At 34.9% G+C, this 15,210-nt stretch overlaps 1 protein-coding gene across 1 annotated transcript in view; it reads left to right on the top strand.

The window, feature by feature from the left end:
- LOC150089583 (kinesin-like protein KIF14) overlaps positions 1–15,210 on the top strand; it is a 221,881-nt gene that overhangs the window by 111,567 nt on the left and 95,104 nt on the right. The window contains exon 5 of the mRNA XM_090390040.1: positions 10,931–11,069. Within this exon, the coding sequence (XP_090246166.1) occupies positions 10,931–11,069 (139 nt within the window). The remainder of the gene's footprint in view (positions 1–10,930; positions 11,070–15,210) is intronic.

The raw sequence follows: 15,210 nt of genomic DNA, 5'->3' as shown, positions 1-15,210 counted from the left end.
AATTTCTCCTCCACTTTACTCTCAGTTATTACAAGATTATCTAGCTTACTGCCAGAGTTGAATACACCTATGGCATTCCCCTCACTGAATAACTCCTCATGTGTGAATGTCAATGCAAAATATTCATTTAGTTTGTTAGCTATCTGAGCAGGATCATCAACTGTTGAACCATCGATATCAAGTGGACCAATCTGATTCATCCTCTTCTAGAGTTTACATAAGTAAAGAATTCTTTGCTGTTTTTCTTTGCATCCCTTGCCAAAGGTTTCTCGTAATCTCGTAATCTGCCTTCGCCTGCCTAACCTCCTTTGTAACTTGGTTACAGATCAACTTGTAGCTATCATAGGCTTCTGTGTCACGTGTTAATTGATATGTTTCCCATGCATTTTTCTTCTCTTCCATATGTCTCATTAGTTCATCTAACATCCATTTAGGCCTAAACCTTGCACAATATTTCTTAGTTGGTATGTAAAGCCTAGTAGCTTCCAAGATAAGTTCTTTGAATGCTTCCCATTTTGAGTTTGCTGTTGGTAACATCATCAGTTGGTCCCACTGTATAGAATTTTTAAATACTATCTCAGACCATCGTAGTCTTCTTTACGAAAGCAATAACCCTTCCCTTTACCCCTGATGGTAGTTACCTCTTTGAGTAAATCCCACTTCAGCACATTGCAATCACTGCCACCTAGTGGTTCCTTTGTCTGCAGATTTTTAATGCATGAAGAATCACTACTGATAATCAAATCAAGAGTATTACTCCCTCTAGTTGCCTCCCGAACATGCTGATGTAGAAAACAATCATCCAATAAATCCACAAAACCTTGCTAGTGTATGAGTGACCAACCCACAAATTCCAGTCAATAACTGGGAAATTAAAATCACCCATTATAAGACTCTGATTTACTGGCCCACTCTATTTCCCTGTACAGTTTCTTATTATACTCATCAGAGTCATTAGGCCTATAGCACACTCCTACTCTCAATTTTGATCTCCCAATGCTTATGTTATACCAAACTGACATCACACTGCACTGTCCAGCAATGTCGACTGACTTCACTTCCTTGGATTTTATGTGTTTCTTAACTAATAGCATAACCCCTCCTCCCTTCCTATCCTGTCTATCCTTTCTGTAGACATTGTACTCCCCAAATTCCAGCTCTGCATTCCTTATATCTGTGTGACACCACGTCTCTGATATCTCAACAATATCTGCCTTTGGTGCTTTGAGCAATACCTCAAATTCATCAAATTTATTTACCAAACTCCTAGAATTGGTGTACACGCAAGTATACATGCACCTGTTTCTATTCTTAGCTACCCTAACACAATCCATGTGTTTACTTGTACAGCAATGACTCCCAGCAGTCTCTGAAATATCCTGCATCTTGTTTTCCAGGATGCTGCTCATTCCAATAGAAGCAGTAAAAGAATCTCTTTCATCTTTGCCAGTGGCTACTGTTAATCAATTAGTCCTTGTATCCCCCCCCCCCAAGCTAGCAGTTTTCCGACCCACCTAACACTGCCTCGATAGCATCAGCAAGTATTCTTGCACCCTTTCTATTTAAGTGTATCCCATCCCTGTAGAAGCAGTCTCTCTTGTTAACAAGTACAGACCAGGCTGAAAAAAATTATACCCCATGAGCCTTGCACAGTCTTTCCAGGGCTGAATCGGTTGACAGGGCTCTCATCATATACTCCCTCCTATCTTGTCTGGGCAGAATTGCAGACACTTTCAAATTCAACCCTAATTCACGGCTTTCTTTCAACAGTGACCTGTACTTGTTAAGTAATTCTGCCGGTCTCCTACTCTTAACATCATTAGTGCCAATGTATATAACTATATCACCTTTTGTGCCCTTAAAATATGATATCCGCTCTGTATTGCCTTACTTTGATATTGTCAAATTATCAAATTTTATAAATTGTCATTTTATATAATTTTATATGTTGCCAAAGGAATATTGAAATTATAATCAGTTTAAATTGCTTATTTAAAGGTCAAAAGTTGCAAAATATTTTGGAATGAGTAGTTTATTACTCTCACAATTGTCCTTAATTCCTCTTAAGTATGCTACTCAGGCTCGAAAGATAGTTAATAGGGCCAAGGTGAATGAAGATCCAAAATCTCGTATGATAAGAGGTATATTTTGTGGATGTCTTTTAATCTATAAGACATATGATTAATAAATTATTTGCATTAAGTTTTTTTATTTGTTTGATTATTAATGATTTTTGAACTGCGATCATAATTAAGACTAATTGAATAAAAGCAGTGTCTCTAACTTTAATTCCCCCCCCCATCATTTATGCTTAATACATTGATGTGACCTGAGGAATTTCAGTACAATTTTGATTAGATTGTTCATTTTCAGAAAAGCAATATTTATAGCAATCAGTCTTGCAGACTAACAAACCTGATATGTAATGCTTCTAGATTAATACTTAAATAAGTTTTGGAATAAATTATCTGTATGTATTAAGGATTGCATTGTTAACATAAATTTCCTTAATCATGCTTTTAAACAAAGTTTTATTTTTAAGAAGTGTCGATGCTTGTACTCATTATGGGACTGCTTGTCAGCTTATGATCAAGTTAATTATCATCTTGTTTTGTAGAATGTTATGCTCCTGACAAGCACTTGTGTTCTTCATATACCTCCATTGGATTTTGTTGTTGTGGGTGTTGAAATGCTGATACGAATCAACATTTCAATACCATGACATGCTTTACTAATGGACACATGCTTTTCAATTACCGAGCATGTAGAGGGGAAACCGTGTCAGTAGAGGACTGACTGAGCCCATGCATTCTTCACTTTCCAAATGCCCAGCAGGAACTTGCTGATGGCTTTTGTAGTCTTTCTCTACTTTTGCCAAAATTTTTAGCAATGGGTGTGTTTCATTCTTGTTTATTAACAAGACGAGTGACTCACTGATAATAAGTGATTAGTATATGAAACAGAGTTAAGGTAACAATTCACTAAACACATTTACTGTTTAGTGAATGTTTTTAGAACATTCAGATTGTAATTTACAAGCATCATTTATAGTGCAACTGCCATCCATTTGTATTTGTACATGTGCCACCTAAAAGAAAATTATCCAGAGGATAGAGATATGTCTTTTAACACACATGTTGAAAGACATATTTCTATGACGTAAGTTATTCTCTATTGGAGAGATGGTTGTATTTCTAAAGATGTTTAACATTGGATCTTCAGAGAATTGACTGTGTGAAATGTTTTCCTTTATTCCTTCCATGGTGAAAATAACTAATATTTACTTTTGATGTATTGTACAGCATGCACTGTATATTTACAATACTTTTTCAGATACTGTACGTGGGGGTAGGAGATTACACTTGTACATACTATGAAAATAATTTGCAGTTTAGAATTACAATCTGCCTTCCAGGACAGTATAAAGGTTTTGTCACTTGTTTGGAGGAGTTTAGGTTCCAGTCCTATCAATGACTAGAGGAATTTCTAAAGATCTCGTCATTTGAGGATGTAGTTATTGATATCAAGTGGAGTTATTCTGTTTTTCAGGTGTGCACAACATGTAAATTGGTCTATGAACACACTTTTATGGAGTATGTGTGTGCATGGGCTTTATATGGTCTGATGTGGCTTGACACATAACGGCTTAATATGGCCTAAGTTGCTGATTCACCTAAAACCCAGCAATAACAACTGTAGTACAATATTTTTACGACTATGATATGATCACCCAAAATTTGTAAAATTCCAAGGCTCAGCAAGGATCATGTCCTGAGGTTGGTTGTTTGATTTCAGTTTGATTGTATATGCCAGGGGTGGCCAACTTAATTTGATGCAATCGATTTTTTTCTTCAAAATGTGCCACAATCTACCACCTCAAGAATTTCATTGCACATGGTTAAAAAGGTTAATCAACACATATTGAAAAAATGTTGTTTATAAATTTTACAATTAAATACAATTCAGAATTCTTATTTTAAATTCATACGTATGTGAAGTTTGTGTCTTAATGTCATCTGCCAAGCTTTTAAAATTGGGGATTTTATGTACTGTGATAAGGCCAACAGTAAAGAATCTTCTATATGCAAGTCCGTAAGAGTAGAACAATTCTCAGTCTTTTTTTTTTTTTTTTTTTTTTGTTTCAAATATGAAAAGGCCAATTCACATAGATATGTGGAACCGAAACAGTGAATTTAAAAATTCACTGCATTTTTTTACAGTACTTTTCTCTGCAAACATATTTCCAAAAGCCTTTTTCTGATGACCTGGCTTTTAGGAAGATATCGTTTTGCAATGTAATAATTTCATTTGCAAGTAATATTTTCTCCATGTGAAAAATCATCTTTTTTTTTTTTCTTTCCCTGCAATTTGTTTCGTATCTTAGTCGACCTTAAATGGACAAGAAATACATTGAACAATATCTTCAGTTGTTTTAAAATCACTGAATCTGGTTTCAAAATCATCCACAACATTCTCAATTTCAGAAACATATTTCTCTTTATTAAATTCAAAAACAGGATACTTTTGCATATTTGCAAAATGATCGAATTTTTCTTTGAGATTCTGAGCCATTGCCAAAAATTGATATTTATATGCAGAAATACTACTAATCATGTCACCCACATTTTTATTTTTTCCTTGTAATTCCAAATTCAGATCACTTAATTTAGTGGTAAAATCTGCCAAAAAAGCCAGATCACACAACCACACTGTATCTTGCAGCTGCTGATAATCATCTCCACTTTGATCGAGAAATTTTTAAATTTCATTCAGCAGATTTCCAAATCTGTAGAAACTTCTCCGATTCAGCCACTTCACATCTGTGTGTAATATCAGATCTGGTTCATTTTCATTGAGGTGCATTTTGAACAGCCTCCTTTTAAGAGATTGTCCTCTGATGTAATTCAAGATTTTGAAAGCTATGTCCATAATACTTTTAGTATTTAATCTTTTGCTGGCTAACCCTTTTTTGGTGGATGATATAGTGGTAACTCAAAAAAATCTGGGAATTCATCCTTTTGGCACAATGAGATGAATCTGTTAAGATGCCCTGTCATTGCTTTAGCTCCATTTGTTGTTATTGATACGAACTTAAATTGTGTAATTTAATTTTTTCAATAAAATTTTTGAATGTGTTAAATATATCAAGACCTCCAGTTCTTTCTTTTAACAAAACCATACCCAGCAGTTCTTCTCTAGTTGCAGAATCATCGAAAACCATACGAATAACAACGAGCAATTGAGCTTTATCACTGACGTCTTTTTTGTGAAGAAAGAAGAGTGGTGTCTCCGTAGCCAGGTGGGCAAGAGCAGCAGTGCGTAGCACACGCTTCTTGATTAGACTGGGGTTCGAGCCCGTGCCCACCAAATGCGGAAAGGTCAGGAAATAACCACTGCATATCCCTGGAGCAATATGGCCTTAGTTGCTAATGCTCCTAAAAACCAAATAACAACTGTTGTAAAGAAAAAGACACGCAATTAGCAATATGAGCATCAATTGTTCGCTCACATTTTTACTTATTTTTTTGATGTGTCGCATCACAGTATTGCAAGATAATTGCAAATCTCGAAGGGCACTTTTAATTCCATTTTTGTACTTAAAATTTTCAAAAAGAGAATCTTATTTCTAAAAATGCTTCTTTGATGAATTGACCATCAGAAAATGGTTTGCACTTTTTTGCAAGAAATTACACTTTAAATGATGTTACTGCTTTAGATTGTAAATTAGGTGTCACAAAGTAATTTTGTTGTGAGAATAATCTGGATTTAAGTTCTTTTAATTTATTTTTTCTAAGGTCACTATTAGGCGAAAAATCTGATTTGGTATTTACCATGGAGCGCTTTGAAGTGCCTTTCTAAATTTCCTTTTTTGGATATAGCCACGGAAGCATTGCAAATCAAATAACATTTTTCTTTTATCATTACAAAAAAAGTATTGTAGTTCCCACTCTTGATGAAGATGATACATTTAACTCTTTTTCATAGTATTCATTTTAAATCAAAGGGTATTAAATTAACGTATAAGCACTGTCTGGTTATTAATATTAAGTAAGCCAAATAAGAATTCAATACATAATCTATGCTCTCCTCAACATAACTGCATGAATTTTCACTAGACAAGCCTAGCCGCTGTGCGGCGACAAGAGTGGATTTGTAATAAGCATATGCAGTGGGGTGCATAATAGCAAGAACATTTAGATTTTGACTAATTTATTTTTTATATATATTTAAAATCCATCGTGATCAACCGAAATTAAAGCCATGATTGACTTGTAGATCGCGATCGACTTGTTGGCCACCCCTGGTATATGCTATAATCCCAAAATTGTTTATATACTATAATTTCTTGGGAGAAAGACATACTTGGGAATTAACTAATTCTAATAGAGATTAAACAACTCTGTGCTCCCTATAAATTATATGGAGCACAGAGCTAATAATCCTTTACATTCTAAGAACCCAACTATTCAGAGGCCAATTTTGGCAATTCACAATCCTTGTGGATGTTGTTTTCAAGTGCCAAGTACAGAGTTGACAACCTGTACAGTGTTACCATGTGGTTTTGCAATTACCATTCCATGATACCACAATGGACACTGATAACAGCAGTCAGCTCCATTTGCCTCTAAATGTTTGGGTTATTGGAATGTTTTCTGTAAAGTTATGTCACACCATACCACTCAATATTGCATTGGAAACTTGCATCTACTGGTTATACTATGAACTGTGTTAGTCTATATGCTTCTTAATAATAATAATAATAAAACAAACTCTCTCACCCAATTTTGTGTCATCTCTCCTTTTTGTATACATTGTAATCACTATATTAAAATTCTGCATCGTAAGAATTTTAATATGACACCATGTTTGTATTATAATGTCAGCCTTTAAAACTTATCAAATGTATTTACTATGCTCCTAGCATTATCCCTCCCCAAACTAACAGTTTTCCAATCCTCCTAACATTGTCTCAATAGCATCAACAACTATTCTTGCACATTTTCTATTCAAGTGTATCCCATTCTTATAAAAACAATCCTGTCTGTTAACAAGCACTGGACATGCAGAGAAAAATTCTATTCCTTGAGCCTTGCACAATCTCTCTAGGGCCAAACTGATTGACAAATCTCTCAACATAAGTAGTAGTAGTGGCATGTGATGCAAGAAAGCAAGTGTATGCAGCATCAGCCAAAAAAAAAAAAAAAAAATCACACCATTCCCTCCAAATGCCTGTCCAGTTCCTCCTTAAACTTATTCAACCTATCAACTTCCATGATAGATGGAAGTTTGTTCCAGCAATTAACCACCCGCTGGCTAAAGGCAACGGGTGGTTAATGGCTAAAGAAAGACACAATAGAAAGTGTCTTAGCAAAATTCCTGACACTTTCAAATTAAGTTCTAATTCATGGCTTTTCTTCAACATGTTTTACTTGGATTAAAGCAGAATGCAAGTATTTAATATCATTAGAACTAAACATTTACAGCAATATCACTTTATGTGCCCTTAAAAGATGGGAACTAACAATTATCTTTTAAGGGCAGACATCAACTCTTGCTCCTGGCAGATATCATCATCGTCATCATCAGCCATTTTCAATCCACTGCAGGATGAAGGCCTCTCCAGCAACTTTCCAGTTCCTTCTGTTTTGAGCACTGGCCATCCATTACTATCATGGCAGATATAGCCTGGACTTATTGCATCAAATATTCCTCACTTCCCTGACAATAGAGCCATCAAGAATAGCCACCTAGGCACCTCCGTAGCCAGGTGGACAGGAGCAGCAGTGTGTAGCACACGCTTCTTGATTAGACTGGGGTTTGAGCCCGTGACCACCAAATACGGAGGATGCGGAAAGGTTAGGGAATGACCACCGCACATCCCCGGAGCAATATGGCCTTAGTTGCTAATGCTCCTAAAAACCAAACAACAACAACTACAATAGCCACCTCCTGGATGGACCATGGTATGAAATGTCACAAAATTTTGTATCTGACATATCAGATATAACATTCTCTGGAAGTGCAAACAGATTATAGAACAGCTCATGGCAGTCCTGTCAATGATATATAAGAAATTTTTTAACAAGGACAAAGATGTTTATCCCATTGTGTAATGCCACATCTTGAATATACATACAGGTTTGGAAACCTCATTTCAGGAAGGACATTGATCTTGTTGGAACGGTGCATAGAAGAACAAGATTAATAGGGGGGGGGGGGAAGAATATTTTTACCAGGGATTATTGGAGTTTTGTAAATCATAGTCTCTGGAAACGAGGCATATGCATGGTGATCTAAGTGAACTCTTGCTCTTTATATTCTGAAGCTTTATATTCTTTATATTTTAAAGCTTTATATTCTGAAGCATATAAAGCTTTAAAAAGGCCTGAATTCTGATGCCATTTTTACTCTTTCTTCAGTTGAAACACAAGTGGCATAAATTTAAATTGAAAAAGAATGGTTGCTGATTAGATATAGAAATTTGCATTCAGTCAAAAAGTAGTCAGTTGTTGGAATAATCTTCCATCCAGTGTTGTGGAGGTGGATAATCTGTGTAAGTTTAAAGTTTGGACTAATTATTAGAAGGGATGAAAAAATTAAGTTTTTTTGGCTGGTGCCATATGAGCTTTGATTTCTTGTATCATATTGCCAACACTGCCTGCTCATGGTGATTCCTTCATACAGTCAGATACATGGGGGGTGGGCTCTAACATTAAAGTGGAGAGTTCATATAATAGTTGATATAAAAGCTTGGTAGCTGTTACAATTACTTCCTTGAACACTTCCCATTGGTACATCATCAGTTGGTCCACCCATTGAAAAGAATTTAAAAACTAAGACCATTGTTAATCACAATTGTGAAAGCAAAATTCTTTCCCTTTATCCTTGACAGTAGTTAGATCTTTATATAAAACCAGTATCATATCAGTGTACTATTTTCTCTGACTCTTTCTTGCCTCTCTAACATGCTGATATAGAAAAGTCATCTGGAAACGTTCTGTTACTGAGTGATTGACTCGGGGTTTGTTTTTTATTGGATTATGCAGAATAAGTTCTCTTCCTTGCATATATTGGTCTAAATGATATTAAATCAAATCATAATTTTAAAACATTTGTGGAAAAAAAAAATCATTTTTACTTTTTTTTTCTTTTTTTTTTGTTCAATAATTTCTTTAATATCAATTTGTTTGTCATTTGATTTAATTTCATGAACTTCTGGAACTGCATTTCAGAGAATTTATTTTCTTTCAGTTTTGTATCAAACAGGAAACTGTGAATAACAATTATAATTTCCTCCTCATCAGATTTTCAAAATTATTTTTGTGTTTTCATATGATGTGCATTCAAGTTTATAGGGTCTCCAGATTTATTTCTCACAAAGTCAACTATTTGAGTTGACTTTGTGAGAAAGCTAATTAGTTCTGAGTTTTCAGAACATGGCAGCACAATTCATTATGTCACGTTGATTGCAGTGCCCTAAACAGGGCACTGCAATACTATGTTTATAATATTTAAAATATTATATCCTTCACTCATCAAGAGCAATGTGTCATCCAATTTTTGCATCTCACTTTGAAATGGCAGAAGTTTGTTCTGTAAGCCGTATGGATGTGAAAAATATTTGTAGCTGGGTACATAATTTTTTTTGAAGTCTGGGAGTCCTGTGAGAACGAAGCACATGAACCAAGACGCTGAATCAGTCATTCTGAGGCCAATGGGTTGAGGAAATAGTTTTGGGTGATAGAAGATCAACAGATCAGAATATGAATGAAATTGCAACAGCTAGAGTCATTTCTGTTGAACCCATGCATAACACATACTCCATGAAGATTTCAGAATGAGCAGCTCGATGGGTTTCAAGATATCTTTCCCAGGAATAAAAAGACAATCATGTCAGCTTGATTGAAACCTGCTCACTCGAGATGCTGGATGGATCTTTCTTTTCCTTGATTGTCATGATGGATTGAGACAGGGGTTCCAATCCAGAAATGAAATGTCAGTCTGCCTATATAAGCACACTGATTCACCACCAAAAATCTTCTGTGTTGTTTGCAACACTGCAGAGAAAATGATGGTTGTTGTTTTCTGTCTGGGATATTGATGAAATAATCCTTACACTTTGTGTACCTAAGGAAAGGACACTACAGTGACAGAAAATGCATATGAAGATGTTCCAAAGAAAAAGTTCCTCCCTTCACTTCAGAAATAATGTCCACACAGACAGAACCATGTTCGTTTCTATTAGGACAACACTTCAACCCATCATTTTGGAAATGTGCACATTTTTTTTTAAAGAAAACAACATTGAAGTTATCCCACATCCTCTATACTTGCCCTGACCTGGCACTTAGTGACTTGATTTTTCCCAATGATGAAGGATGCTCTTTGTGATAGAAGGTGACAGAATTAGATTGCCTAGCTGACAAGCAGCTGCTTCTGCCATTTACCAATGGGCTGAACATACCTCCAAAGAAAGCTTTTCTGCAGCCTTCACAGCTTTAAAAAAACAGGTGTGAAAAATGTGTGCAGCTTCTAGATTATGTTGAAAAGTGAGATAAGTGTCATCTCTGTATCTTTTGTACTTTATGAGAAATAAATTTGGAGACCTTGTAATTTGAATGCACCTGGTAAATTGTGCATACTATTAGTTGGAAACACAGATGAGAATGGCGCAATGTGTAAGATTTCAAGATAACTTTCATATTAATGGACACACAGACATATAGTAGCACATATAGTGTCTGAGAACTCATGAACAGTGAGGTTCTACTGTATTAATTTTCCATATTCCTTAATACTTTAGGCTGGATTTTAACATAATGTATTTCTTTAGTTTGGACTTAGACTTAATATTAAAAACTATTCATCTATTAATATGCTTAATATTGTTTTTCATATATTAATATACTAAATTATGTAATTTTTCAAGAACTACAAGCAGAAATAGCAAAACTTAGGAGCCAAAAGGTTGGTTTAAATTTACAGAATCATGCAGAATATGAACATGAGGTAGCAAATCTGAAAGCTCAGTTAAAAGAATCTAAGGAAACTATTGACCAAACAAGAAGGTAAACTGTATTTCTAATGTGTTTTATAGAATAATAGTTTATGGCCAAAAGCAAAAAGTGTTAGTTAACAGTTGGTTTTGCATTTTTGATAAGAAGTTTCCATGCCATTGTATTGTAATAGTTAGTACGATAATGGTGCTTTGTTTTTTTTTTTAAAGATATTAGTTTTTTTTTTAAAGATATTATCTTGTTCACAAACCATTCCTGCACTGCTTTCTTCAGTGCAGGAATGGTTCGTGGATTCATCTGAAGCACTCTGTTTTTGAGATATCCAAAGAGATAAAAATCATATGCGTTTATTAAATCAGATAACATTGGAGGCCATGCTAGTTCTTTGCTGTACACTGCAGAGTAGTAGTAGTTAGAAATGACCCTGTTGTCAAAAATTTCATCCAGAACTCCAGGACAACTCCTGCACTATGGGTTTTAACCATCTTGTGAAACCATTTTCAATCACATTAGTGTGCTGTAGCCATTCAGAAAAGCACAAAATTGTCCCTAATGTTACTGACATGGATGTGATGTTTCCATTGACAAACACTGGTCCAAAAATGCCAAATTCAGAGAGTGTGCACTATACAGTGACCCTTTGTACATGTACAGGTAGTTTTCGACTATACGAGTTAATTTGTTCCTAGCGCATGCTTGTAAAGCAGGAATTGATTTCCCATAGACAATGTTAAAAACAGGAGTTACATTGTCAACGATGAAATTTTACCATAGTAATATTAAATAAAGGTCAACAAAGTAATAGTGTATGCTTAAACAATGATTAATTTAGCCAAAGAAATGAAAACATAGCCTTTAAACTCAAGCAAGTTATAATAATAAGGAAATTATTTATGTCATACAACATTAAAGAATTTTTATTCTTCATCATCATCGACTGATGATGAATAATGTGATCATGTTTGCTTATGATCTCATATTTTGTTTCCAATGTTATTCCTCTTTGCTGTTTCTTTTTATTAAAATCACTCTTTGTAGTATTACTTCGTTTTGGCAAACTGTATAGCAGGGCCGGATTAAGGACGAAATAGGCCTCGGGCCATATTTAAATTTGAGACCCTTTTAATATATATATATACTACCATTAAATATTGACAAAAGTTAAATTTTAAATAAATAAATAAATAAATAGAGCATTCATTAGAGGCAGCGACTTGCAATTCCTCCATATGAAGCTGAAATATATTTTAAATTAAATAAAATAAAACATAAGCCAGTAGTATGGCAAAAACTGTAGAGCGAAAATTAACCTAAAAAAAAATATATATATACATACATACAGCAATACCTCACTTAGCATGGCTATATATATATATATATATACATACACAGCAATACCTCACTTAGCACGGCTTCAAACAGCATGGGTTTCGCTATAATACTGTTTTCAATTAAGTTTGTCTGCTACAAGGCCTTTGGTATCAGGTTCCATAATAATTATAAAGTTTATTTATTTGTGACTATAATGTTCCATCGCCCCGAAATCTCCTGTTTGTTTATATTTTTGTATTTTAACTTATAATATATTTATCAGTTTTCAGAGGAAGCAATAAACTTTATGACTAAGTTTAAGTCAAATTTACAGTAATAGCCTAACACATACTCCACATATGTGCTGTATTGTTGTAGCCTAGGTATGCATGCATATATGCTGCGGTGCCAACTCTATTGTCTCACATGCACTTGTGCCAATAGCTCTCCTCAGGCAGTCAACGGCAACAGTATTCAACAGTGTTCTGTGTTTCATCCTGACGAGACAATATAATAGCTTTTCAAACTTTTTATTTCACAATTTATTTTTTACCCCTTTAAATACGAAACAATGAGTCAAAAAAGGAAAAGTAATGAAAGCTGTGGAACTACTAAACGTTAATGACTTACATTAGAAAAAAAACTTGATATTATCAAGTGCCATGAAGATGGTGCATCGTATGCTAAAATCACGGGTGAAAAAGGAATGAATGAAACATCAGTGTGAATGATTATCCGAAAGAAGGATCAGTATAAAGAGTAGGGAATTTTTACAGCATCTTACATGACGAAAGTGATAACTAAGCAAAGAAGTTCACTATTGATTAATATGGAACATCTTTTATTGATATGGATAGAAGATCGTAATCAAAAGAGAATTCCTTTGAGTCAAAATATCATTCAAGTGAAAGCCATCAGCCTTTATAACATGTTGAAGGAAAAAGAAGAAAATGAAGAGGCTAAAGAAATATTTACAGCCAGTTGTGGTTGGCTTTTTCAATTTAAAAACAGTGTTGGGCTTCACAGTATTTATCTCAGGTGAAAGTGCAAAAAAAGATGCTGTTGCAAGATTTCCCGGTGAATTGAAGGGCATCATTGAGGAAGGTGGCTACAAGGACAAACAAATTTTCAACGTCGACGAAACTGGACTGTTCTGGAAAAAAATGCCCTCAAGAACTTTTTTAGCCGTAAATGAAAAGGCCCAACCTAGATATAAAGCATTAAAAGATCATTTAACACTTTTGTTAGGTGGAAACTCATCTGGGGATTTTAAATTGAAGCCTCTACTCATGTTCAGAGCAGAAAACCCAAGAGCTCTAAAGGTTTGCATGAAAACACATTGCCCGTAATTTGGCGATCCAATAAGAAAGCATGGATTACAAGAAAATTGTTTACAGAATGGTTCACAAATTATTTTTGTCCGACGGTTGAACGTTACTGCAAAGATGAAGGGATGGAGTTCAAAATTTTGTTGCTTTTAGACAATGCACCAGGTCATCCACCTGAAATTTCTGATCTTAGTGAAAATATAAAAATATGCTTTTCTCCACCTAACACAACGTCTCTCTTATAACCCATGGATTAAGGTGTAATTGCTACATTCAAGGCGTATTATCTGTGGTGAACTTTTTCCCAACCGATTGAAACTTCAACAAGAGTGGGATCATCATCTTTACAATGGCGCCTCCGTAGTCAGGTGGGTAGGAGCAACAGTGCATAGCACACGCTTCTTGATTAGACCGGGGTTCGAGCCAGTGACCACCAAATACGGAGGATGCGGAAAGGTCAGAGAATGACCACCGCATATCCCCGGAGCAATATGGCCTTAGTAGCTAATGCTCCTAAAAACCAAACAACAAACAATCTTTACAAACATTTTGGAAAAATTGATAACATCAGGAATCAAAGCAAAAATATATCTGCATCTTGGCTAGAAATAACTGCCAACAACATGCGTTCTGTTTGGCAGCATGTTTTTCCCCATTTGGCAAATGATTTCACTGGTTTTGAATTGCAAGTTCAGACAATTGTCGAAGACATTGTGAAGATCGGAAAAGGCTTGGGGTTCAAAAACCCTGGACACTGCCAATGTACATGACTACATTGACTCACATGCAAATGACTTAGATGATGCAACTCTCATTGAAATTGATGAGCAAAGTGCATATGAAGAAGAGGAAAACAATTCTGAAGTGGCATCAAAAGAATTTTCAGCAGCAGAATTGGAGAAAGTTTTTCGGGTAGTTGACATGGCCTGCGAGGCGATTATGAATGGAGATCCAAATGTTGAATGTAGCATCAAGATACCTCAAATATTACAAGATGGGATTCGATGCTACAAAGACCTGTACGCCGAGAAAAAGAAGAGATGACTTCATCAGACTTCATTATTGAAATACCTAAATAAAAAAAGAGCTGTTCTCATCTCTCATGTTGTTACCTTTTCATTAATAAAATTTTTGCAATATTCTTTTATTTCAAATCCTTTTAATTGGCCATCAAGTGCAAATTGTTTATAAATTTATTATAATTTGTTTATAGACTGTTTCTCTGGTATGCATTAAAACTCATTATAATTATACCTCAATCAGAATGGTTTCACATAACACTGAACAGGTTCGGTACCAATTATCAGTGCTATGCGGGATACTGGTGTGTGTGTGTGTGTGTGTAAAATATGTTGTATAATATTAAAGATAATTCAAGCAGGCAATACCAAGATGGATTTAAAGAAACGCAAGGGATGAAGTAAGGTTAATAAAGTATGATATATATACAAAAAAATTAAAATATATACATAAAACTTATCGTTGTATACCCACAATCTAGGTGACTTCAACTGGGGCCAACCACCCAGACTGAAGGCAAAAAACGACAAGTT

This window comes from Mastigoproctus giganteus, chromosome 2 (genome assembly GCF_048544385.1).
Source record: "Mastigoproctus giganteus isolate SK-2022 chromosome 2, ASM4854438v1, whole genome shotgun sequence".
Lineage (NCBI taxonomy): Eukaryota > Metazoa > Arthropoda > Arachnida > Uropygi > Thelyphonidae > Mastigoproctus > Mastigoproctus giganteus.
This window is presented reverse-complemented; position numbering and strand designations above follow the sequence as displayed.